This window comes from Nymphalis io, chromosome 19, assembly GCF_905147045.1.
Source record: "Nymphalis io chromosome 19, ilAglIoxx1.1, whole genome shotgun sequence".
Taxonomy (NCBI): domain Eukaryota; kingdom Metazoa; phylum Arthropoda; class Insecta; order Lepidoptera; family Nymphalidae; genus Nymphalis; species Nymphalis io.
In genome coordinates, this window is record NC_065906.1 from 6,807,776 (window position 1) to 6,835,747 (window position 27,972).

At 39.1% G+C, this 27,972-nt stretch overlaps 1 protein-coding gene across 5 annotated transcripts; it reads left to right on the plus strand.

Moving 5' to 3' along the window:
• The first annotated feature begins 1 nt into the window (after position 1).
• LOC126775923 (ubiquitin carboxyl-terminal hydrolase puf) lies at positions 2-27,899 on the plus strand. Of its 5 annotated transcripts, none has more exons than XM_050498090.1 (56): positions 2-167; positions 319-415; positions 612-1,375; positions 1,449-1,720; positions 1,802-2,020; positions 2,130-2,303; positions 2,472-2,550; positions 2,630-2,702; positions 3,159-3,277; positions 3,826-3,940; positions 4,230-4,398; positions 6,375-6,518; positions 6,711-6,838; positions 6,918-6,996; positions 7,179-7,369; positions 7,617-7,797; positions 8,299-8,449; positions 8,672-8,975; positions 9,322-9,511; positions 9,623-9,751; positions 9,887-10,063; positions 10,213-10,540; positions 11,517-11,641; positions 11,951-12,070; positions 12,150-12,272; positions 12,353-12,493; positions 12,605-12,716; positions 12,823-13,037; positions 13,123-13,291; positions 13,359-13,585; positions 13,837-14,040; positions 14,485-14,657; positions 15,120-15,286; positions 15,678-15,768; positions 16,573-16,750; positions 17,026-17,166; positions 17,664-17,815; positions 18,019-18,145; positions 18,544-18,654; positions 19,168-19,244; positions 19,323-19,431; positions 19,896-20,054; positions 20,363-20,557; positions 20,737-20,883; positions 20,951-21,349; positions 21,435-21,569; positions 21,646-21,836; positions 21,965-22,162; positions 22,300-22,415; positions 22,505-22,620; positions 22,830-23,103; positions 23,446-23,631; positions 23,719-23,858; positions 23,977-24,111; positions 24,199-24,475; positions 24,756-27,899. In XM_050498090.1, exons 1-56 carry the CDS (start codon positions 125-127, stop codon positions 24,965-24,967), a joined length of 9,768 nt encoding a protein of 3,255 aa, XP_050354047.1. In that variant the 5' UTR covers positions 2-124; the 3' UTR covers positions 24,968-27,899. The 5 variants fall into 5 exon arrangements, with proteins under 5 accessions (XP_050354047.1, XP_050354052.1, XP_050354048.1 ...); XM_050498095.1 differs by having other exon boundaries at positions 24,768-27,899; XM_050498091.1 differs by having other exon boundaries at positions 4,233-4,398.
• Positions 27,900-27,972: the final 73 nt, after the last annotated feature.

The window sequence follows — 27,972 nt, forward strand, 5'->3', positions numbered from 1 at the left end:
ATTTCTGAGGCAGTGTTCGTTTGCTGATACGAAAATATCAATAATGATCAATATTTTTAAAGTAATAACAATTGCGATAATATTTTAATAATATTTCGCCTCATATTAACACAAAACGTCGAGAATGTGTGATGTTTGTTCGGAGTTTTCACAGCTTTTAATAAATTGTAAGTTACATTGTTTCGAAATTTTCTGAACCATTTACTTTTACGTGTATTTTGTTACTTAGAACTGTGATTATTGATATTAAACTTTTATTAAATACATTTAGGTAACTAAAATTTAATCTAAATGCCCTTTTTATTTGTTTTATTTTAGGTGAAACAAGATTAACCGACGATGTGTCCCAGTATCCAACTATAAGTCAGTCCGAACTCGAAACAGTATTAAATTATATTCTTTCGTGGCCACAAAGGTAGGAAATTACTTATTAGAGAGGTATTCATTTATAAAACAATTATATTATGATAAAATAATAATATATTATGAAAACATTTGATAATATGCATTCCCTTTATGACACATTTGTTTTATTAATAAATCGTTAAAATATATGTATGAAGGCTTAAAATTTAATTATTTAAAACATATATTATGTACTTGTATTTTAGGCAATGTATGTGCTGTTACCGTGATGTGAAGAATTTTGAAAGATTTTATTTGGTGGTTCAAAGCATACTGTGTCTATCTGTGTGCCAACTTAAACAACTTAAAGATGATTTATTGGCTTCTGTTAAAACCGAAGCAAACACTGATAATCAAGAAATACAAAAAGAACCAGAAGTTGTAAACAAATTACAAAATGAAGAAGAAAGCCTAGAATCAAGAGAAAGAGTTCAGGACACAGATAGTACAAAACCTCCAGAACCTGCTGGACAATCAGCAGATGAATCAACTAGCATAGATAAACCTGCAATTTGTACTGGTGATACGGAAACATGGTCAATGCAGCAGAAGGAAAAGCTAATGCATATAGTCTCCAAGATATTTCTCCTCAATTTTCCTCTATATTTAGCCTGTAAACATTCAGCACTAAGCCGTCTAGATGACTTGTCAGCACAGGAGATATCAAATCTAAGCTCTTACTGTGACCTACATGATACAGAAATACCAGCATATTTACTAAGAAATGTTAGCTTGTTTTGCAAACTTGGGGGAGTATGTGCCATGACATCAGTATTTGAAAGTGCATCACCTACTAGTCTTCCTTTGTCTATGGCACATGCAATAGTGGCAGCTGTTGGGAACTTGAAACTCTGGTTGAATTTCAGAGCAGTTGCACAACTTTTTATGCCTCTACGGAGCAAAATTCTCAAGTATATGTGTAGTTTGGAAGATAAAGACTTAAGGGTACCAGCCGTCAAGTCCATGGCGGGTAAGTCATTAAATTTTTTCCATAATTGATTAGAATTTATTTACACTAAACTATAACAAAATTATGTTACTAGATTTTATGTGGGGAGCTGCAAAAGAACCACTTGATGCACCGCTAGCTTTTGATGGAGATGGCTTGGCGTTAGCATTCAAGTATTTTAACAGCAGTACATTGACCATGAGGTTGGCCGGAGTAGCACAGATCAATGCACATATAGCTGCACATAATGAGCTTTGTGCAGGAGAACCGGCCGCTGATGCTGAACTAGCTGGGCAACAATTAGCTACATGGTTAACTAATAATAATATTATCGAACACTTGTTCGGTCCTAATTTACATGTCGAGGTAATAACAGTGAGATTTTATGTGACTAGTATTTGTTTTAGAATGTATTTGTTTTAACTAAAAGTAATTATTATTTTGCAGGTGATAAAACAATCTCATATGATTTTAAAGTTTCTTGCTGTAGAAGGTCGAGTTACCCCCGAGCATGTCGAATTGGTATGGGCGGCCGCCCAGCTTAAACATTGTGGTCGTCAAGTATACGACTTGCTACCTGGATTTATTAGGGCATTAGCACCAAAGCCATGTGCACATTTGTATAGTCTGCTATGTTCTCTACCGCCCAAGGAGCACACCGAGCAGGTTAGTCGTTTTAAAACAACTGGCACAAAAACCGAACTTTACCGTTTTAAATTTAACAATACTTGATCTGGGTAGAAGTGTTGGCATAACACGCGGCTTGTGGTCTCAGAGCCTGTACCTGGCGTCGGCGCTGATGCGCGCGATGTGGGCGCGCGGCGGCTGCGGCGCCGGCTCGCCCGCGCCCGAGCCGCCGCGCCTGGCGCCGCCCGTCTGCAAGCCGCACCACCGCTCCTCCTCCGAGGCCAGCGTCAGCATGGACCAGACCAATTCCGACGACGATCCGGTACCTGCCCTGTGATATTTATTATTGTACAACCACTGACTGACTTTTATCTCTGCGAATGAAAAAAACATATGGCGATATGTTAGCATGAAAATAGTTAGGAGAAAAAATGTACTTGTTCATTGTTAAACTTTGTGCAAATTATATAATGTGTTTATTTTTTAAAAGTGTGAAGAATTAAGTACATCAGGCGAAGAGGCGGGACCCACCCCCCGAAAACAAAGCAAACATCAACGTGAACTTACAGGTATACTTAACTTAAATTATTTTTGTCATTGTTTTTCCCTATCACTGTCAAATTATATATATAAATATTTTATTTATAGCTGAGCAAGAATGGCTCCGTGAAGGAGAAGAACTTACGAAAAAAGAGTGTTCTTCACTGAAATCATGTCAAAAGTATGTATTTAATTTTTTTTTATATTTGTTTCACAAAAACATTCTTTTTAATTTAATTATTAATTTTAACCAAAATATTTTTAAAGTTTTTCTCAATTACATAAACAATTTAACAAGTATGTATATCATTAGGCGCAACAGAATTTTAATTAGTTTATTATAGGAAAAATTTAACAATTTAACCTTAAAATTAATTAATTAAATTAATTAATTGTTTAGGTATAATTGATTTGGCGTTTATTACCATCACTGGTGTTTACGTTCTCGATTAATAATTGCGATGAATATATAAACGCTTTGTCGACACTTTCAAGATCCAAGAGTTGTGATGGGACTCTTCCTTAACCTCGAACTTGAATACCTCACGACCGAATAAACCGTACTAATTAACATCGTACGGCTTAAAACCATTAAAAAATTATTTGAGTTAAATAAATATTAAATATAATCTAATAGACGTAATAAGCGAGCTGGAAGCAGCGGAAGTGCCAGCAGCGGCGCCGAAGAGTTGCTGCGACCGCGAAAGAAGAAACTTTACAAGAAGCGTCACAAGCAAGGCAAGACCAGGCATTTCCGTGAGTGCATGGTCCATATATTTCATTGGATCTTTATAGAGATATATGAACTATTGATATTTAGGACACAAATCTAGTAACAATTCATATTATATATTTATTTTTTATAGTTTCATGTCAAATTTCTGAAACGCGTAAAACAGAATTATTTCTTATTAAAATATATATATAATAATAATAATTAATCGACGTAATAAATAGTTTATTATTATCACTAACTAAACGTTGTTAATAATATCCTAATAATAATAATAATATCCGGGGACATTTTTCACACACGGCCATCTGATCCCAAATTAAGCTTGTACAAAGCTTGTGCTATGGAAACCAGACAACTGATATACTACATATACTACTTTTTTTGTTGGAAATACATACTTATATAGATAATTACACACATACAGACTCAAGATAAACAGACATGTTCATGCACACAAATGTCTGTCCTGGGTGGGAATTGAACCCACAACCTTCGGCGTGAAAGGCAAGTATCTACCAACCACGCCAACCGACTCGTCATTATAATTTGTTATAATTATTTCGATCAGTAGCGACGCAATTGAAAACTGCGGACTTAGCGGAATCTGTGTCCGACGTGGAGGAAGAGTCGTCCGGCAGCGACACAGCGCACTGTCAGCTCTTGTGCGATAACGTCGATGCCAGGTTGGGTTTTACTCTTAATTTCTATACGTCAGCATATCCATTTTATTTTATTAGAAGAGTTGAGGACTCGTCTTTTTCCCTTTTTTTTAATGAACATTGAAAAGGTAGGCTACATGTGGTACTTTTTTCCAATAGTAGCTAATGTAAATTTAGATGTGTGTCATCGTCATCATATGCCCTTTGATATAACTTAAATCTCGTAAGAAAGATTGGCATATTGGTACCAAATATTGAAATAATATTAGCGTGTTTGTTTTAAAATTGTAATAAATAAAATGTATGTTGCAAGCAGGCGGCTGATGGAGCTTCGACTGATGGAGAGCTACAAGCGTCGCGAGGAGGAAGAGGGCAGTGCGTCGTCGGCGCTCTCTGCGCACTCGCACTCGCACCGACACCTGCCCGACCTGGACGAGGACGACTCCGCCTGCGAGGAAGAGCTGGCTAGGCTCGCTGCGCAGGTACAAGCTCGGGGGCTACCAAACGCCTCTTTAAGGGTCTCTCTTAGTACATTAAAGCCAGCAAAAGTATTCACAGGAAGGATGTAAGATGGCCGTAAAAATCTGCCAAATCCTTATATTGTAAACAACGCTAGAACAGCACTGTGGCAACCCTAAAATAATAAGAATAGAGCAAGCAAGTGATGATAATGACGTAATATATTGTTTAAAGAATTTATTTCTCATAAAGAATTACAGAAATTCACTTACATGAGAAAGTTACAAACTAATATAAAAATCTAGCATACAGTGTTACAAAAATTCATAATAAAGAAGGTAGATGTAGAAATTTTTTCTTCTCGATCGACGATCGACGAGCTTGTTAAACATATCGCCCGCCGTGTCACCTCAGGAATACAAAAGTATGGATGCGGCATATTTAATGAAATCTGTTCATCATTTTATTTTATTATTATTATTTTTTCTAATATATATTTTCCTTTTTTTTCCATTTTCTTTTTTTTTTATTTATTTCATTTTTTAGACAGATTTTATTTTTTAGAATTTTTTAGAATTATTGTTTTATCATTTATATATATTTATTGTATTATGTTGTTTGTTATATCAAATCTTAGACGTCTTTTGAAATTTGCCATAGATGTGGGCTCTTTAATGTCTCTCGGTAACCCGTTGTACAGCTTAGCTCCCTCGAAAGTAATATTTTTTTTTCCCGTAATTAGTTCTAGGGGTGCGCAAGATAATATGATCAGCGTTACGCAATTGAATTCTTTGTATAGCTGATTTTGTTTTAAAATTTAAATGTGTGTGAATTTCTTTATTTATCTTGAGCGATATTTACTATTTTAGTATTTTTATAAATTTTTTCAGATGATGTTAGGAAGTTGTAGTTAAATAACTTTTTAATCAATTTATTTTGAGCGGTTTGTATTTTCTTAAGGTGTACTTTCGCCGCAGTCCCCCTGATCTCAATTAAGTAATCGATATGTGGTTTCACCAATGAGTTTTATATCAGATATTTTACTTTTCGCTGTAAACATCGCGCTACACAATTTTGATATGATTTTTTGGATGTGTGGTTCCCATGTCAGCTTATTGTCGAGTATCAAATCAAGATATTTTTCCGACGTCTTTTTATTTATCTGTTCGGAATGAATAGTAGGTTCAGTGTAGGCTTTTATCTTTTTGTTTTTTGCAGTAAATATTACATAATTTCTTTTTTCTATATTAATAGTTAGCAAATTACGTTTAAACCATATGTCAAGAAGATGTAGGTCGTTCTGAACGTCGTTGATTATGTCAGAAATAGAGGAACCATAATAGAAAAGACTAGAGTCGTCGGCGTAGAGAGCCACATCTCCTTTTAACCCAATATCTTGTATATCGTTGATATATATTAGGAATAGTAGAGGTCCCAAAATGGAACCTTGAGATACGCCGTACAAAATGGGTCTTGGACTACTTTGTTTGTCATTTATTTTCACAATTTGGTGACGATTATTTAAGTAAGATTTTAACACCTCATGGGCCTTTCCTGTTACGTCTATATTAGATAATTTCTGCAGTAGTATATCATGGCTCACTGTATCGAATGCTTTTCTGAGATCAATAAAAACACCTAAAACTATCTTTTTTTTAGTCAATATTGATTCTAATTCGGGTGATGAGGTCTATTGTAGCTGAAAGAGTGTTTGAGTGTTGTCGAAAACCATATCGTTTTTGAGATAAAATCTTATTACGGGTTAGAAATGTGTACAAACGATTATAGATTGACTTTTCATAGACTTTTGAAAGAACAGGTAGAACATTTTTATATTTATAACATTATAATGTTTATTCTATCTTTTTAAGTATATACAGAAAAGGATACTTTATCTGAAAAAGTTGCCTTTGATGTGAAATGGGGTGTGCAGTCTTCATGACTTCTGATGATATAAATATTATACATATAGCGAATCTAACGTGCTCATGTCGTTCAGGCGCAGTGCCTTACGGAGTACGGTGGCGTGGGCTTGGAGGCGCGCCCGCCGTCGCCCGCTCCCGCGCCGCTGCCTTTCAACGTTGATGACGTGTGCCGGCCCGGGAACACGCTGTTGTGGGATCTGCTGCAGGACGGCGCCATTGTGAGTCGTATGACGATGATACACATATTATCATATTTTACTTTAGGTTTTATATTTTATAATATTTATACAGTAATCAGTTTTATTTTCGTAGTAAAAAAGAAAAGTATATTACATGACATAATGTTATCATATTATGTATAATAGTAGTATGATATTTATCTCACGAGGTAATAGCTATATATTTTATAGGAGCAACTCGGCGAGGGTCTGGCGTTGGAGGCGGAAAAAGCGTTGTGCGCACTGCTATGTTTTAGTACTGACAAATTCATCAGAATAAAATTCATAGAGGGATGTCTTGACAATCTCGCTAATCATAGGTAAATAAACCTTAATTCTTTTCACCACTTTTTTTTTTACTATAAATGTTTATCTAAACGACGTAATTAACTGTAACAGATCTGTTGCCGTATCGTTGCGACTGCTACCAAAGTTATTTTCGTCATTCCAACAACTAAGAGGAATGGATATGCATCAGGTAAAATTTTTAAATTGCTTTATACTTTATAAATTTTATATTAGAATGAATATCAGGGAAAAATAGATATATATGTATATATATATTTTTTTTATCAAACTATTAAACAATCAAATTTAATAGCAATATTCATCAATAAGTATACAATGGGGCGGTAATGCAATGAGCAAAACTGGTGGCAGGTGGTGATGTGGGCGGAGCGCGAGCGCGGCATGATGCGGCTGTTCCTGGAGGACCTGCGCCACTACGTGTCCACGCGGGCGGGCGCGCCCGTGGGCGACGCGCAGCACTACGCGCACATCACGGAGCTCACCGTGCGCCTGCACTTCCTCACCGCGATATTTTCGCCCGTCGGCTCGCCGCACCATTTCAGGTGAGACATACCACGGGATCTTGAAAATGCAGTCGGTTATTATGCTGATTTGTTTTGACATTTTACCCTGATTATGAAATATTTGTTGTTGTATATCGGCGTTACAAGCGATTAAGTAAGTAAAAACGCTCAGTGAACCATTTCCATAATGAATGAGAAATTAAGTTCTGAATTTCACTGGCAAATATTACCACTTCAAATCCGGTGACTAATTGTCCATGAATGAAAAAGGTATCCTCGTCCACAGGCTGACGGTGGAGCAGGTGGAGGAGCTGTGGCAGTGCCTGGTGGCCCGCGGGTCGAGCGAGTGCGCGGACTGCCTGTACTCGTGGCTGCTGTCGCACACCAAGTCGCCCGACCAGCACGCGCTCGGTCTCGACGCGCTACGCTTTCTCTACGTCGAGAAGATGCCAACTCTGGATCCAGAGGTTCATTTAGAAGCTTTAAAAATTATTTTCTCTACTTGAACATGTTAAATATTCGTAAAAATCAATAGGTCCGTATATTTTGTAAAGATGATCAATTAATTTGTAAAAATGACTTCGGTCACTACAATTATAATTTCCAAATATAATTTTAATAAATAAGTAATGATCATTTCTTAATTAGTATTTTGTAAGAAGATATGAAATCTTTCAACTATTTTTTTTATAAAATAGAAAGGCGGACGGGCAGTTGGGCCACCTTATGTTAACTTATCACTATCACTTGTAGACATTGGCGCTGTAAGAAATATTAATCATTCCTTACATCGTCAATGACGCACCAAACTTAGGAACTAAGATGTAACACCCTACTACCTGTAGTTACACTGGCTCACTCACTCTTCAAATCGGAACAAAACAATACTAATCACTTATTGAATAATAAGCGGTTGAGTGTCTGTCGCTTTCAATATTTGTATATAAACAACAGTACGTGATCCCCAGACAATTAGCATAATGGGCCTCAGCCTATACCAGCAGCTGTGCAACTTGGCGCGCATGGCGCTGGGCGCTGGCGACTCGCGCGATGCGGCGCACCCGCACACGCTGGCCATGGACCATCTGTGGAAGATCGCTCTCCGGGCCAACAGCACCGGTATTGTCAATTAAACCTATCCGAAGTCACAATCAAATCAATAACATATAATCTATATATTTTGAGTCATTATGCTATATAACGTTTATTGATTGTACAATTAAATGTCTTCGGATATTAAAAACCTTTTGTGTCATCTATTTTGAGATAATTTTGTCTTTCTTTTTCGTCTGTTATATCGATTAACAAATAAAATTGACCTTATTTTTTATTATCATACAGATGTATCGATGGGTGCTATTCAATATTTAAACAGCTACTACATGGGCCAACAGTTACAACAAGAGGACGACTTTGTTTCCAAATGTATGTTTCATCTATCATCAGCTGCTGAGAGATTGATATCTAAAAATGACGATGGTCAGGGCACTTCAACATCAAGTGTTCCAATAGAAGAAGGCAAAGAGACCGAAAAAACTACTGATAAACAGAATATTTACGAGCACATGACCGAAGAAGCGGCGTTACAATGTATACAGAGGGCTTTGTTGTTGTTAAAAACACACTTGGATACGTTCAAAAGAAGGTATGTTCTCGTTTTCATATTAGGTGTTATTATATAAATGTTTATTAGATAAATTATATATACACGAAACTCAAGTGTTTCAGAATTGAATAACCTCATAAATTATATTTACCAAGTCAATAAATTTCTGTTCAGAGTAAAGGTTTTGAGTAGTACAGAATACCTTCATGAAGAATACAGATACCCTCAATAAGTAAATGGTAGCATGTGCTATTACGATAAAAATAACACGACAAAACAAAATAGATGTATGACTGGCATGCGCAATATATAGAGAACGGCTAGGGGCTCGTGATAGACTGCCGAGTTTGAGTAAAAAATAGTAACGAAGTCCTTCGCTTCGCAGATACGCGTACCACCTCCGGCGCTGGGCGCTGGCGGAGTCGGGCGCGTGGGAGGGCGGCGCGAGCGGCGCGGGCAGCGTGCGCGTGACGCTGCAGCCCGCCGGCGCCGGCCCGCGCGCCGCGCTCGCGCTGCACCACTCCGACCTCGTGGCGCACCTGCGCGCGCACGTGCACGTCTGGTGGGAGAGACAGGTTCGCGACCCCTACTTCACATTAACTACTTTATTCGATTTATTTCTTTTTAGATATTTATTACTTCTATGTATGAGGAAGTTACTCTCATAATAAATTATATCTGTATAGATCCAAGGGGAAGAGGGCGTCACGGCGCTGGCGACCGATGGTCCCCTTCGAATGATCACCCAGGGCCAGGAGTTGACGATCGACTACGATGAGAGAACGCTGTACGACATGGGGTTTAAGGATAACCAGGTCTGAATTAAAAGCAATATTTATTATGTAAATACTTATGCCCAAATTAGGCATCAAAAAGAGAAAACATGAAAAATAGTATTCAATTGTACTTTACTCCTAGACAAATAGTCATCTAATTTTTAACCTCCACAGTTGGTGTTCGTGTCGGTGGGCGTGGGCGGTCGTGGCGCGTGGGCGGAGTGGCCGTCTGCGCAGCCGGCTCCGGCGCGTGCTCGGCTGCCCACGCACCTGCTGCTGGACCCCACCTACTTCCACCACCTGTTCACGCTTATGCAGGCGCTCGGCCAGATGAAAGAGCCAGGAACTGGGGTAATTGATTATATATATTTTCCTTTAAATAAGTCATAGGTATTATATGTAGTTTATTATTTTAAGTTGGAATTTTAAGTGTTTTAGACAAATTAGTACCTAAAAATATTGTCTGTTGTCTAACTCGTAGAATTTTATAACATTCACAGGAACCTGTAGCGCATACGAAAGCGCAACTTTTATCTCGACGTGTCTGGGACATTCTTCAAGCTGTTCCTCTTAATCCTACACTTCTGGAAGCATTTCAAAACCCATCAGAGAATAAGCTTCCAGAACTCTTGGACCCCATGAGTCCACAGAAACTAATGTATTCTCTGCACATCATAGACAAACTTAGTTCAAACAACAATGGTTCCAATGTGAAAGAACCCACCAGTAGTTTGGATAAAACTGAAGAGAAAGTGTGCGTAGAAAATTGGAATGAATTGTTTATTAAGAAAGGCGGCCTGCGGTTGCTATATGATATTATGATGTCAGGTTAGTCGACATAACAAATACTTTGTAATCATAATAATGTTCACCTGACCGAATTTTGTTAGTTAATCCACTGTAAAAATACAAAAACCTAACCAAATGCTAAAAATACTTTCTTGACAGATAAGCCCAAAACATTTATTGGATTTTATTTTATTTATATATTTAAAATATCAACTATCTGATACTAGGTCAGGTCGGGATTGATTTTATCTGTGACAATAATTGTTAAAAATTAAAGGTAATATTTTGCTCCATCGTTTTTTTTTTTTTTTATAGAATAGGAAGGTGGACGAGCATATGGGCCACCTGAAGGTAATTGGTCACCAAACGCCCTTAGACATTGGCATTGTAAGAAATGTCAACCATCTCTTATAGCCAATGCGCCACCAACCTTGGGAACTAAGATTTTATGTCCCTTGTGCCTGTAATTACACTGGCTCACTCACCCTTCAAACCGGAACACAACAATATCAAGTATTGCTGTTTTGCGGTAGAATATCTGACGAGTGGGTGGTACCTACCCAGACGAGCTTGCACAAAGCCCTACCACCAGTAATATTATGCTGTATTTCTCATCTCCTATCAGCACTATTATGATTTTTTTTGTGATACTTTTGTGATTAACATTGTATGAAGAGATATATAGCCTATTCCTATCACAAGAGGTGTAAAGACAAATAAACAACTTGATATTATATTGCCATCATCATTGGTTAAGAACTTGAAGGAGCTGTATTCATTATGGAAGTATACTTAAAGTAGTAATAAGTATTTAACTGGAAGTCTTATGTTACAACATGCTTCATGGATTGTGTAATTATTCTAAGATTTTTTATTTCTACTCTTTCATTATATTATATTGGTATTGTGGGAAAAACAGGTGTAATGTAGTGATTTCTAATTTATAAAAGCCAATGGTAAATGTTTAACGGTTATTTTCAACTTTAATTGTACAAATGTATAATTTTTTTCACAGGCGTTTTACAGAGAAGTGACGATAGCGAGTGGCGTCAAGACTGCCTAGCACTGTTGCTGCAGTTGTTGTGTCGCATCGGAACATTGCCTACCTCTGAAACTGGACAGACTCCAAAACTACATCCAGTAAGTTATTATTATATATCTTCAATACTTACATTTGAAGGAAAGTAAAGACAAATCGAATTAAAAGTGCTTATATACTTTATTCACATATTTTTATTGTTTCACTTTTTCAATTATGTGTTTTTTTTATGAGCATTCCCTTTTACAATTGCAATGATTTTTTCTTTGATTACATTGATCAAAAAAATTTATCTAAGTAATATATATATAATAACACTGTTAAATGATAATTAATTAATATTAAGCATTTTTGTGACTGTTATATACGCTACATTTTTAAATTATATCAATAAAAATATTTTCTTGTAGGCTCTACTTTCTTTGATGAACGTAGAAGAAACGACGGAGAGGTTGATATCGATACTATGCGAAGCGGCTACGATGAAGGAACCCACCACGTACAAGACCGGATTCTGGGGAAGAGCGCAGGTAACACTCCTCTCGCGTGGAGCCGTTTAGTAGTCCCGTAATGTCGGAAGGACCGGACTGAGCGCGCGGCTGTGTGCAGGTGGTGCAGCACGCGATGCGGCTGTGCGTGGTGTGGGCGCGCGGCGGCGGCGACGCCGTGGCGCTGGCCTGGTCGCTGCGCCGCGCCGCGCCGCGCCTGCTGCTGGACGACGCCGACCCCGCCGTGAGTACACCCCCCTCACGCCAGGAACATTCATTCGAACCATACATGGTATAGCTAGATGATTAACCGTCGGTTCGTAGGTTCGTCGCGAGGCGGGCAGTGCGCTGTATCGCCTGTGCGCGGGCGGCGAGACGAGCGTGCTGGCTCCGCTGCTTCAACTGTTGCTGCAGCACTTGCCTCGCGCTGCCGACATGCGTCCTCACAACCATCACCACCATGAGGTAACCATAACCACAAGTACTCACGTATTATAAATATATTAGCAATCATTTTATGTTATATGTTCTATTGTAATAACTGTTTATTGCAAATATACATAATATTTTTTGCAGGTTGCTCATCATCACGCCGAAGAAGGGAAAGAGCCGTATGGCCCAGCATGTAGAGACTACTTTTGGCTTGTGTGTAGGTTAATAGATGGATTACCAGAAGATTTCTTTAAAGGTATTTTAACGTATTAATTTACGTATCACTATTAAAACTTACATAGATTCTAAATATAGTTCAAATTTGTCATTTAATGGTGATGTAGAAGAAAACTGTTTTCCAGAAGGTGCTGTGGCAGAAGATAGTGGAGCTCCCGATTTAAACGAACTCTGTGAACAAATCCGATGTTCTCTTGAAAAACGCGAGATAATTGAGAAACGTTCTGAGCCGTGTACCCCTGACGACGGATTGTACGGCCAACTGAGTCTCCTCACGCATTTGTCGAAACATCCTCTAAGGTTTAAAAACTCAGAACAAGGAACTAGAACTTTAGAAATGGTACATAAATAATAATTATTTTTTGGACTCTTTAAATTAGCTTTAATGTAAAGAATCCTTCAAACACTTGCACCGCTCTCCCCAGGTCTTCGGGTTTTTGTTCGACGTCCCCAACCCCTCCCAGAGAAATCTTCCCAAGTGCAAGTCACAGAAGTCACGCGCTGCCGCCTACGACTTGCTAGTGGAACTGGTACGCGGCGCGCCCGACAACTACATGGTTCTGCACCACAAGCTCATGGAGCACCATAAGCCCGGTAAGCGATCCCCCCCCGCCCGGTTCATGCGAGAGAGGAACGCACACTAAGCTCGCGGCGCCCGCAGGCCCGTCGTCGTCGTACCCGTGGGACTACTGGCCGGCGGAGGAGTCCCGCTCGGAGTGCGGGTTCGCGGGGCTCACGAACCTGGGCGCCACGTGCTACATGGCGTCGTGCATGCAGCACCTGTACATGATGCCGGCCGCGCGCGCCGCCGTGCTGCGCGCCGACCCCGCGCACAGCCGCCACGCGCCCACGCTGCACGAGATGCAGCGCATGTTCGCCTACCTCATGGTACGCCGCTCCTCGCCTGTCGAAGGCTTTTAGATTGTAACCGCATATTGAGGATATAACAATCGCTTATAAAATTGACAAATAAAAATAGAGATAAAAAGGACTACTCCGTTAAATTTTTCGTTCATGTAATTGCTTTATGAGTATCAGTAATAATTGAGTGTCATACTTCTAAATTATATAAATAATTCGTCCTTAATTCAAATAACTAATCCTGCAAATGTTTTACTCGTTTAATTATGTTTGACTAGGAGAGTGAGCGCAAAGCGTACAACCCGCGCAGTTTCTGTAAGGTCTACCAGATGGACCACCAGCCGCTTAACACCGGCGAACAGAAGGACATGGCAGAGTTCTTCATAGACCTCGTCTCCAAGCTCGAGGAGATGACTCCCGAACTGAAAAAGCTAGTCAAAACGCTGTTTTGCGGCGTGCTAAGTAACAACGTTGTATCGTTGGTGAGCTATTTCTTTAATCTAATGCGTTTTAAAATATACAAACTTCATATACATATACAGAACTAGCAAATTCCAATCCTACAACCTTCAACGTCATACCAAGTCCGTATTCCTGGACACTTCTGGAAAACTTCTGGACAACATCTGAAGACATACATAAGCCTCTAATTTAAAGGATCCACATCCAGATTTTAATGTAGAGACGCTAACTACGCAGTATAGTACATGGTGCACAAGTACAAGTGCAAACGGTAATAAGAAATGACTGGAGAGAGATTAGCGTAGTAACAATGTACTCGTGCTTTTACGTGTACGGATAATTTCTTTATAGAAAAACTTAGTCCTTTATTATTGGGCCGGCTATCTAATAGGCATTGTTAAAAGCTAGACACCAACGAGGCATTCATTAAAGAATGGTGCAATCAGTATCACCGTGTCCCGCAGGACTGCCCGCACGTGTCGCGCACGCTGGAGGAGTTCTACACGGTGCGCTGCCAGGTGGCCGACATGCGCAACTTGCACCAGAGCCTGGACGAGGTCACCGTCAAGGACACGCTGGAGGGCGACAACTGCTACACATGTTCGCAGTGTGCCAATAAAGTTCGCGCCGAGAAACGGTAATTAATCTGTTTTTACTTTTGAATATATGTATTTAAGACAACGATGGCAGGTTTCCTTGTAAGGGCACGATTCAGAAGTGTTTGTATGAGTATGGTTTTTGTAATGTAAGTGTCGCATAGACGTGACAATCGTGTTAACTAGACGTTGTGGGCGTAGGAATACTGAACCGATCCTAGGCAGGTATTACGCCGGCCAACGATCAAAAAGAAACTGCCCGAACTCAGGTCGAACACTTAACCACCAATTAAATTAGATCAGTGTTGCTTTTTAATCTATAAATACGATTAAATCAAATAGTTACAAATTTTTTTTTTATTGTTTCAAACATGAACAGCGATCAAAATTATAAGTTTTAATGATTGCAATAAACAAAACTAATAATACTAATATAATATATATTTATATAACAGATATATTTGGCAAAATGATAACGACTTATTTTTTTTCATACTTTTTAGCGCGTGTTTTAAGAAACTGCCTCGCATTCTTTGCTTCAATACGATGCGATATACATTCAACATGCTCACGATGCTCAAGGAGAAAGTCAACACGCATTTCTCTTTTCCAATGCGGCTCGACATGTCTGGCTATGTCGAGAAACATTTGATGCCGGCGCAATATCAAGGTACACATTATTATAACATTTTTGTACTCTATTCCAATCGAAGTATGAATCAAATTTGTTGATAACTCTGCTATATACAATACAAACAGTTCCTGATTAATATATTTGTATTTGTAATATAACAATATTCCACTTTACAACTTGTATTCACTTAAATTATTCGTCTAAAGTTCCGACAAGAATTTCGCTGACATTTAAAATACAATTTTTTTACGAATCCGTAATGAATATCATAAATTATTCAAAGTCTTGATCAATGGTATTACGTTTTTACAATGTTAAAGTTGTTTATTTCTCATGTTAATATAACTTTAAAAAATAACTATAAGATCTACTAAAATCAAGCTATTAAACTATATTATATATATATTGCACTCCTATATTTTTTCAGAGGAGAAAATAAAATCAGCAGAGTTAAAAAAAGATGGTGAAAGTGGTTCTTACAATGAAACTGATGATTCGGAATCTGAAGAGCATTATGAGTGAGTATTTTCGTAATTGTGATTTACTTTTAAGATAACAAAATAAACACCTCGTTTATAAGAATACAAATTATTTACACCCATTTAGAATAAAAATAAAGCCGAGGTTTCTAAGCTTTTAATAATGTGTTCTTTACACGGAGTTTGTAGGTTTATAATGTCATGTGGTGTGAGTAAATGCGCGAATGTGTTACGGGAACTTAAGAGAAGCTTAATTCAACCAATAAAAATGTATACAATTCAAATGTCAGTCTGTGTCTATTTCAAAATAGCTGCCTTTTAAAACTTAGTGCAATAATTTGTAAAATTCAAAGGAAAGACAATTTCTTCTTTTATTTTCGTCTCTGTTTATCCAGGATAAACTTCAAAACAGGTGAATACAACTTATTATTAATTTGTAAAAAATTACAAATTTAAAAAACTGAATTATTATAGGGAGTACTCCAAGGTACTGTTAAGTCTTATTTGTTAATTGTGAAGAGCCGGTTGGCGTGGTCGGTGGATGCTTGCCTATCACGCCGAAGGACAAATATTTGTGTGCATGAACGTGTCTGGTTGTCCTGAGTCTGTGTGTAATTATCTATATAAGTATGTATTTACAAAAGAAAAATAGTATATGTAGTATATCAGTTGTCTGGTTTCCATAGCACAAGCTTTGTACAGGCTTAATTTGGGATCAGATGGCCGTGTGTGACAAATGTCCCAGGATATTATTATTATTAATTATATTATATCGATTAGAGTAAGTATAACATAATTGCCGACTACTGTAAGATTTAAGACTGATTTTGTGTCTGTATCCAGATACGAGCTGATAGGCGTGACTGTACACACGGGCACGGCGGACGGCGGCCACTACTACTCGTTCATCCGCGACCGCGAACACGAGCTGCACGATCGCTGGCTGCTGTTCAACGACGCGGAGGTCAAGCCCTTCGATCCCGCGCACATCGCCGCCGAGTGCTTCGGCGGAGAGATGACGGTGAGGCGCCGACACCGTTCTAAATACCGAATACTACTTTAGTGTCGGTCGTACCCAATATGTTTCGCTTGTTATTATCCCGACTATAGTAATAAAAATATGTTTTGTAACACTAAGAAAATAGATAAGATAGAGTTTTAAGGCCGCTTACCTATCTGATGTCGACCGTCCTTGATAATTATTTTACTAATAGATGTGCTTTATATATAAAACAGTCTTAAATAGAAATAAGTAGTTTTTTTTTTCTTATTTCATTATTTAATTTTTTGTTTCAGAGTAAAACATACGATTCGGTGACTGATAAGTTTATGGACTTCTCTTTCGAGAAGACAAACAGCGCTTACATGTTGTTCTATGAGCTTAGTCCGCCGCGTAATCAGCGTGGTTCTGACTGTGGCCAGCAAGAGGAAGCACAGGTAATTTTGTCAATAGTATTTATGGTATTAAACATAAATTTTCGTTTCGATAAATTATTCTTTCACAACCCTATTTAATAAAACGTTTCTGAAATAGTTCGAATAATTTTAATAAGTTATTGCCTTTCGGCCTAAGCGTTAATCGTCTTTAATTAGGTCCCTGCCTTGTTTGTAAGTATTTACATTATATAAGTTAATTTTATAAAACTAAAACTCTGGAAACAGAGTTTTCTTTACTTGAGAAACTAAATAACGGCATATTCTTTTTTTTTCGACCATTAGATTCAACGATATTTTAAAATATATCTTTAAATAGATTCCAAAAGGTCTGAAACTTAGTACTGACTATTAAATCACCAATCCAACCAATAGGTAAAAAACCTTCCTTAACTCGCCTTTCGCGAACGTTTCAATGATCGACTATCCGGATACGGTTTGGTCCCTATCGAGCCGGATAAACACCATTTCACTGGACTGCATAGTGTTATATCCCGCAGTCGTCGCGCGCCGAGGAGAGCGCGAGCGCGGCGGTGGAGCGGCGCGAGTCGTCGCCGGCCGTGCAGCTGCCGCCCGAGCTGCTGCGCTGGATCTGGGACGACAACATGCAGTTCCTGCACGACAAGAACATATTCCAGCATGCATATTTCACGTACGTTTCCTTATCTTATATTTAAAACAAACGACGACTTTCATTTTATAAAAACTACTGTTGGATCAACCATTACAATCTAATTATAATTGTGGGTTCAAAATATATAACATGCTTAATTGCAATAACATTAAAGTCGTTTGTCAAAATTTGCACTAATAGTATAGATAGTAAAGGATTATCAAATGCATGGATCCCAACAGGTTTATGGGTCAGATGTGTAGCTCTGTGCCGCAATCGTTACTCACACTGAGGCCGGAGATCACAGAGGTCGCCGCCAGACTCTCGACCTCCTTCTTCATTGAAACATTTATACACGCCAAGGAAAAAGTAAGTTGACTTGACTATTGCGATAATGTTATACGAAACCTCAACATTACATTTTTGGACACGCCTATAACTCGATTTATCTCTCCTATACAAACTTTCATCCCCTTTATACTTCCCCCAGTAGTTTGGTTAAGTCCCGATTACAACTTCGCGAACATTGAAAACGCAATTTTTTTGCGAATCCATAGTGAATATCATACATTATTCAAGGTCACGTCAATTGATATGGTGAACAATGATAGCGGTGTCAAAGTTGTTTATTTGGGTTTTCTTCTCTTGTGGTTGGAATAGGCTGTATGTTTATCCATTGTGCATGATTGATCTACAGTAACGTAAATCAAATGTCGTTTTCCTACCCTTTCGAAAACTATATTACATAAAAATAAATTTTACTGTAGCCTACCATGGTGTCCTGGGTGGAGTTGGTGACGAAACAGTTCAACGCGTCCGCAGCTGCCTCCGAGTGGTTTCTCGGTCACATGGCTGATGACACGTGGTGGCCGATGCAGGTAAATGCTTTATTATTCTATAATAAAGAGAATACAGCTCGACTATTGTGTCTTACTGTTTCAATTACGTTTTAATTGATATATTTAACACAGGGGATTTGACAGTCGCTCCGGGTCCCACTTGGCACAAAGGTTGTCCATTGCCATACAGCGCGGAAATGCGGCCTGTATTATGGGCAGCTTTGCGTCGGGTGGGAATCGGGAGGGACTATTTTAAATTTGACTAAAATAATAAAAATTAATAATGTAAATTTAATAATAATAATAAATAATAATATTGGTCATTTAAGACAATTATTACAAGCTTTTATATAAAATATATTATTGTAATAGTTATTAAGTATTGTTGATATAGATATAATAAATATTAAATTGATAAAAATGTATGTCACTTAAATAAATAAATAAATCATATGATCATAAATATATCCAATAATATTAAAGTAGGTATTGGAGATTTTAACGAAGTATTATAATATATATATAAATATATTTTTTAAATATTATTTTCAGGTGTTAATAAAATGTCCGAATCAAATGGTTCGACAAATGTTTCAGAGGCTATGCATGCACGTTATACAAAGGCTGAGGTGATTATTATTTTATTTATCAAATTTTATAATTTAAATATAAAAATGGTTGTTTGTAGGGAAACCTTTTTATTTCAGGTCTAGTCATTGTGCCCTGTATCTTCAGGGTATGGAAGAAAGTGAAGACAATAGTAAATTAGGAGAAGCGAGTTGTGTTACTAGGTTTATAAGGATGTTATTATCTTTGGTGAGTTGTTTTATATGATGATTTGTCCGATATTAATAATCCAGGTTTTAGGTGGGATTTTTAGTGTCAATATAAAAAAATGTATATGTACTTATAGTTTGACCTCATTATTAAATTAGTTGACTGCTATATTGATGATGATGATTTTATAAGATAAAATACAGGTTTGTTATTTTCTGTTACATTGTGACGAGTTTCGGCCACTGCTATTACACAAGTATATTAATAATGTTTGTGAGGTCTTAATAATCCAACAAGAAAAACTCGACTTTGAGTCTAATAGTAATGTATATATTTCTTTCTAATGTCTAATAGTCATCAACCTTTCATCGGTTGAATATTTTAAGCAGATTCTCTAGATGTTTAATTAAAAGTAGTCATATGTTTTCCTTTCGCGTATTATTGAATGTTGATTGATCTGAATGTTTAAAACATCGCTATAGTAACAGTAAGTTGCGTGTTAGATGGAAAGCGGAGCGCGATCTCACTTGCGGCACCTGACGGAGTACTTCAGTCTGCTGTACGAGTTCAGCAAGATGGGCGAGGAGGAGGGCAAGTTCATGTTGAGAGTCAACGCTATCTCTTCCATGGTCAACTTCTACCTGGGGCAGAACTCGAATACGGTATGATAAATTGTTTATTGATAGATTTAAATTATTTATTTTGATTCATTCAACTGCAGAGAACATGTGAACATATATAACATTAGTACACGACTATCCTCTTTGTTGTTTAAAGTCGTTATGGTAAAAGATTTTGACACATCTTAAGATTATGTTATACAGTCTTAAGCGACTAAAGCGAAAACAATAGAATTTGTACTGAAAATAGAATTTTGTTACCATCTACTGCTATTTAATAGTTTAGTGCTGTTTTGTCATATATTTCGTCAAGAGTCGGTCGGCAAGTATAAGTATAAGCGATGCCGCAGGTGGAATCCCCCAGCGAGGAGGCGAGCGGCAGCGGCAGCGGCAGCGGCGCGGCGGACGGCTGCGGGGACAAGCTGCGGCCCGGCGCGCTCGACAAGATGGTGGCGCTCGTCAGCGGGCTCGTGGAGCGCTCGCGGGACGCCGCCGGACACCTGGCGCTGGCCGAGCCCGACGCGCGCGCGCTGCTGCACGCCAAGGTACGGGTCTGGGTACGGTCGGGCCACTACACGTTACGGACACGTTCTGAGTACATAGATTTATTGAAATATTTATCATATAGAATATGAAATATTTCTTTTCTCTTAATAAATCGTTCTTTTTTCCTTTTATTGTCCAAAAAATATATCTTGTTTATGTTTTATAATGTACGTTTTAGGGGTTTCCTTTCATCTATCAGCAAACGAGGGACAGTCTAAATCTACAACAGACTAGGTCTCTAATCTTCGCTCTGTGTCGGTGGAACGAGGCTCTCGCCTCGAAAATAGTGAATATGATCTTTCAGGCGATCGCAAAACACACTGAAGTAAGTATATTTTTTCAGTCGTCAAAGAGACCTAACGACATAAGCTACAAACGATCGATCGTTCCAGAGCTGCGGGCCGTTTTTTAAGCTCCTGACGCTACTAGTGGAGGGCAGCGGTGGCGGCGCGGGAGCGTCGGGCGGCCTGCCATGCTTCACGCAGCTGGTGCTGGCGCGCCTGTGGGACGCCGGCGACGTCTGCCCGCACGCGGCGCTGGAGTGGCTCGCCATGCAGGTGCCGCGTAACAAGGCGGCCCACGCGTGGGCTCTGCGCACGGCGGACCGCTGGCTGGAGGCGCAACTGCTGGCGGCGGGCGCGGCGCGGGTGCGAGCGGCCGCCGCGCTGCTGCTGGTGGCGCTGGTGCCGTCGCAGCACTTCCGCGCCGGGTACGCGCGGGCGAGACCTCTGCCTGCGCCCGCGCTGCACCTCGCCAAGCTGCCCGACACGGCGCACCACACGCTGCATCAGGTCGGCGGCAAGCGAATCGTACCCACTGATTTGTGCGATGTATTATACATTCATCATTATTCAATGTTCGTTACCTTTTGTCCAGGTGTATACGATGCTATTGGGCAAATTAAAAGCTGCAAGAAAATACACGGACATCGCCGTTCACGGAACTATGAAACTGACTGCATATTTTGGAGTCATGTCGTATTGTGTCGTCAGCAGGGTAGAGAAACTAATGGTATGTAATGATTCTACTCCAAAACTCAATTACCTGATCAAAAGTAACTATTCTGAAGTTTTAATTTCCTCCGTAGTTTGGTCAGTACTTCAACGATCTGTGGGAGCTGTACCATCCTGCGATCTCGGAACCCTCGGTGGCGGTGCATCCCAACAAGCAGGCGCTGCTCACGTTCTGGCACGCCGTGTCCGTGGACTGCCCCGAGAATGTACAGCTGATGCTGGCTAACCAGCGCCTCACTAAACACATCGCCTTCAACTATATTCTGTAAGCTACAGCTCTGCATTCATTATTTCTAAATCAACGCCATACATAAAATATCAAAATAAAAACTGTCTATAAACTAAAATATATAGACTTTTGTATCACTCATTGTGTACTATACAAACTCTTAGTGCCGACCACGAGGACGGCGAGGTGGTGGCGTACAACCGCGCGATGTTGCCGCCGTACTACGCCCTGCTGCGCCTGTGCTGCCGGCGGTCGGGCGCCTTCGCGCGTACGCTGGCGCAGCATCAAAATATCCACTGGGCCTTCCGGAACATCGCGCCGCACGCGCACCTCTATCCCGGCGCCGCGGACGAGCTGCTCAGGTTGGACCGCGTTAACGCAAGCTCGATAACCTACATACTCGTAGGCGATTTCGTTTACCTTAATATTATTAATACACGTATCCAATATTACAAAAATGAAATATCACTTAAAGTAAAATACTTATACCTTTCATCAGGCTGGCGCGAATCCTGGCGGCCCGCGGGGGCGCGGCGGGTGCGGGCGGCGGGGAGGGAGTGGACGCGCGCGAGGCCGCCGCCTTCCGCCGCAGCACTCTCTCCGCTTACTTACAGGGTGGGCAGACACGACTCTCGAATTATAATTTTATCGCAGGAGTTGCACTTTCTCCTAGCGTGTCCATGTAATACGAATGAATTTTCCAGGTTTAAATGGACGGACTTGCTGGACGACGTTAATATCGGCGTTCTGCACGCTCGTTGAAAACGAGGACGATAGACTGTATGTAGTTTACAATGGCGGACTGCAGATGACTTTTGAAGTGCGTATACCAGTACAATCGATTCCACAATTATATTAATTTTTCTTTTGAAATTTATCGTAAATGAATTTTCGGAGGTCTAATGCTGAAAAACCGTCAAGACGTGTGTATCTTTGTATGTGGCATTCGATTCGCATATCTTGATATCGAAAGTATGGTATCAACTCGTATAATGAACGCATAATTAAGGTTAACTTCTATTCGGCCAGGCGCTGCACAGTCTGCACGCGGTGTACGTGGAAGGCGGCGGGGTGGGCGGGGTGGCGGGCGCGGGCGGCGGGGCGGGGAGCGCCGTGCGCGCCGAGCTCGGCGCGGCGCTGCGCTGGGCGCGCGCGCTGTGCCGCACGCTGCGCCTGCGCCGCGACGCCAAGGAGGCGCGCGCGCTGCTGCTCGCCTGCAAGGACTGGCCCGAGTGCGCCCGCCGCCTGCTCACGCTGCTCAATCTGCACCAGCGCACTCCGCGGCTGCCGCACGCCGCCCTCGGTTAATAATTCTTCTTTTTTTGTTTTGTTTTTCTTATGACTTGGGCTCTTTCTTTCTCGTCGTGCCGAGCCGTTGCCCAATTAGATTAGACTGATCATGCGTATATTTGTACTCTGTAATATCTCCCTTGAGAATTATCGTTGCGGCCAAGATCGATCAGGGGGACATCATCTGTATGTTTATTTAAAATTATGACAGCTCGTTTAATATAATACTCAAGTTTTCAAAGCGAGTAAATATATCCGAAAATATTAAAATCTGACTGCTTGGAGAACTTAAAATCTTGTGATTGATAACACGAACCGTACATTGGGATAGTTTATCTTATGACGTCGTCGACAGGTGTTCTCCGCGAGCTAGTTCTGATCGGCGGGGGAGCGGCGCTGGGCGCACTGGTGCCGCTGGCGGCGGGCGCGCACGCGGCGGCGCGCGCGGCGTCTCGGCCGCGCCTGCGCTCCGCGCACGCTCACACGCACCCGCTCTCGCCACCGCGCCCCGCCTTCTACCGCCCCTACCACAAGTTTATTGGTAAGTAATGGTACAAGACTCGGCTCATATCCATATCGTTTTATTGATGTAAATAAACAAGGTTAAAATACAACTTGAATTTTGCAGACACCTGTTGTCGAGTAGCGCGGAGTCAGCGCTGCATGTCGGAGCAGCTCGTGCTGCTGTCAGCGCTATGCGCGCTCGAGGCGGTGCCGCTTCGTTTTAATTATTTTGCGACCTTCTGGAGAGACGTTGCGACGTCACCGGTAAGGCGCTGTTATGCATATCATGTCAATGTACAATTTTGTCAGCGTATTTTTTTTATGCTATCAAGATGTAAAGGTTAAAATAAAAAAAAACTTATAATTGGATGTATTCCTCCAGGCGGACGCAAAGTTAGAAGAAATGCTGCTGGAGTGTAGTGTTGTGGCGGAGTACGTTGATTCGGTGCTTTTGGACGAACGGGAATCGCTAGCTGATCCTGCCATCTATGACTTCATGCAACATTATTATCCAAAAGTAACCTACATTTTACGTGTAGTGTAGTGCAAATAATATTGAAATTGATCGAGACAATTCGCTTACTATTTAATTTGCGTGATACAGTTGGGAGGTGCGACGAGTCCGTGCGCATCGGGCGCTTCAAGCGTAGCGGGGGGATCGGGCAGCTCGGGCGCGGTGGGCGGCTCGGCGCGGGCGGCCGAGTCGCTAGCCGAGGAGCTGGCTGGCAGCGCGGCTCGAGCGCCGCTCATCACGTTGGTGGGCAGTACGCGGGCACTGCTGCTGATGGCGGAGCGTGCACGTCCGACAGCGGGCTCATCGTTAGCCCGCGCTTTACATCGAGCCGCCACCGCGTTACACCAAAGGCTGCTTAGACCCACCGGTAAATCTCTATGCCCTATGTTTAACTTTATTAATATATAATAACTAGTGGTGTATGACATACCTGTAATTTTCGACGTTCGACTATAATTTCTTCTCTTATAAATTTATTTTGCATAATGTCTCCACTACATCAATTAATAATTATTGTTTTATGGCTACATTTACGCTATAAGAAAAAATACCCTATTATTATTTATCTCATTAAAATGTATGTTATTGTCGTTTAAGATAAGTTACGATATAGTAATGTTTTGTGCCATTTTATTGAGCAATAATAGTGTCCATAATAGAAGAAGAAACCGGCGAGGCTGAGGCCGGAGGGCCGACGAGCGAGGCGCGTTGTCCGTCCGCGGAGGGCAGCGAGGGCGAGGAGCCGCTGGAGGAGTCGGACGAGTCCACCGAGGAGGCCGCGCCCGCGCTGCCGGACCTGCTGCCGCTGCTGTCGCATGCCCTACGCCGCCTGCACCAGCTGCAGCCGCCCGACGACTGAGCGTCGCCGCTACGAGTACATTACTCTCATTCTTTCTCTATGAGAACACTTCGATAGATTTTATGACCGTACCCCGGATTGTGACATCTGAACGACACTAAAACCCACCTTTATTACATTGAAATTTACATAATGAAATGAGAGCACTTTTAAAATCGCATTGTGTTGATATACCTCACGGTTTTTTTTTCTAGTAAACCGTTACAAATTAGATTTTTTAAGCACGCATATCTGTAAATATTATATGTCTGCAACCTGTAATTATTCTCAATATTGAAGTAATGGCTACTCTGTAGCGTGAATCGAATTAAATTTTGACTATTAAGTTTAGCTGCAATTAACTAGTTTTATGAAATATCTTATTGTGAAAACTAATTTCAAAATTTTATAAACATCAAAAACAATATATTTAGAAAACTCGCCCTATATATGTATAGTTTAATCATTTATATATTTGTTGCACTATTTATAATAAAATTGTTCAACGGCCATATTATAAAGAAAATATGAAAATCGTCTTCATATTGTTGCAAAGTGAATCCGGTGCTTATATAGGAACATGTGCCGTTTCATTTATTTATTATAAATTTTATAATTATAAATTCATGACAACAATGTTACAATTTTTTGGAACATTCCAAACTTCGATCAATTTAAACTTCTACGAATAGTAATTAGGGTTAGTTTTATGTTAATAAGTAAAAAACAAATTGATACACGCAATACGTATTTCACTGCTTTTAAATGAAAGTGTGTTGTATTTTTTTTTACTTCATATGACGATTTCTTTGTAAGAGTATTTGAAAAACAAATCAGACGACCAAATTGAATATGTTTTGGGTATTTTGGCTTGTTTTTCAAAACTATAGATGGCTCAATATGTAATTTTATAAAAAAATTTAGATATTGCCTTTTTTCGTTTAGTGTATAAGGAGTTTGTAACAAACGATGCTTAAATTAAATATGTATAGAGTCTGTTTGCTACCTGTTTTAAATAACTATTTTATTTATGTTTAATGTTGTATGTAATTGGTCACAGATATTTTAGTATTATATTGGAGGTCGGATGAAATAAAACCAACTATCTCTTTTACCAGTATTTTTCAACCAGGAGACCCTACAGGTATAAGTCATACTTCGTTTTGTTTGTTCAATTGTATCACAATTGTATACATTGATCTTTTAACTAACATATTGTTCAAAATACCTAATTTTGTTACTTATTTAAAAGATTGATGTTAACTTGTAATGCACTTTAATCCGACCCCAAGTGTAAATTATGTTACTCCTGTGACCATATTATTAGGTAATTAAATATTGTGTATTGAGTGTAACTAAAATAATGATAGATGTTTTTATTGTATCGCTTGATCCTGACAGAATCTCTTGGAATAAATTCAATTCATTCCCGGATGAGATCATTGAAAACACCACAAGAATGCTTTAGTTTATAAGATGTTTAGAGTAGGAATGATTTATTGAATTAAAAGGTCCTTAAAATATAAATTGAGACCAAATAATATTTTTTACAAAATGTTTTAATCTTAGCACCCAATTTTTCTTTTAATATATAAAACAGTATAAAAAGAAGATAGCTATTTTAAATACAAGGTCATGAACCTTGGAAAATTAGTTTTCATCAAAATTATAATTACGTTTCGGCTGTGAAAATTTTGTTAGTTTAGGAATAAATTAAATTTGTGAAGATCCACTTACCCACAAAAAATTACCCAAGTGAAATTTAACTAAGATCACAATTTTTACCTACTGTAAGAGAATACCCGTCCAAAGTCCACTTATTTTTATTTGCCGAACATTAAAACTTGGCCAGTTAAATTTTATAGTTCTATATATGTCTTATTAAGTTTTAAATGTAATGTATAAAAAAATGTATTGGCCCATTCATCATCAATAGAAAAATGTTGTATCTAATCTATCTAATATACAACACTAAAAGCTTTTTGAATTTATGATCAAAAATTAATTAAAGGCAGCTGATTCAATATGTCTTAATACGATTTTTTTTATAAGATTTTATATTACAATATTTTTTCTTCATCTAGATTCTGTCATCACCGTTTTATACTTACAAAGTGTTTATTTTCTTCATACCCGATAGGGTTATTTAATACTTAATTGAATTAGAGAAAGAAATAGCACACTGCCCAGAGATTTACACAAATATTACATTTAAGATGACTTGTAGTATTTCGTCAATAAGTAGATTATAAAGTATGGTATTCAAAATTCATCTTTAAATATGTCCATTTATGATACATTAAAATTGTAAAATTTCTCTACCCGTAAAGCTTTTCTTGAAGAATATTTTTTACTGCAACAAGCTACATATTTGAAAATCTCATTCTCGAATATTCTACGAAACAGCTACCTAGGGAACACTGGAAGCAATAATATTTCTCTGTAATTTATATATTACTATATATAATTGCTGTTAACATATTTTGATAAATATTTCACTGAATTTGTTGTTTTATATTAAAGATCTTGGTTGTTTGGTGAAGGCGGTCACTCTTATTAAAGGGTTATAACGTATTGTGGTGCTAACAATCTGAATTGAGTGACAGGCAATGGCAACAAAATATATATATTTCATTTTGTCATTTTAGAGCTTATTAATATATTACCGTAAATATAACTATGCTGTAATTATCTTTTTAATAATTTTAAGATTGTATTTTTTGTTTCTGACGAAGTGTGGACATCTGCTGGTTGCTTTTTTATAGCATTGAGGTTGTAATTTGCATAAGAAATACTGGCTTGTCAAAGTTATTTAAATTTATGTATTATACTTACAAAAAGGTGACCTAATTTTTTGGTCGAATGTAACTGTGTTATTGAATTAATTTGTGAAAACTTGATAAAAATACTGTAAATCGGACTGGAAAGCCAAAGTAAACAGTATTTTGTAAAAGTGTTTTATTTTTTAAATGGAGATAGTTGACTTATAATATTTCGAATGTTTAAATAATTGGCATAAAAAAGTA

Coding starts and splice junctions, on each gene's coding strand:
- LOC126775923 (XM_050498090.1), top strand. CDS start 125: ATGTGTGATGTTTGTTCGGAGTTTTCACAGCTTTTAATAAATT. Junction 4,399..6,374: donor TGGCTAGGCTCGCTGCGCAG/GTACAAGCTCGG, acceptor CATGTCGTTCAG/GCGCAGTGCCTTACGGAGTA. Junction 9,512..9,622: donor ACGTCTGGTGGGAGAGACAG/GTTCGCGACCCC, acceptor ATATCTGTATAG/ATCCAAGGGGAAGAGGGCGT.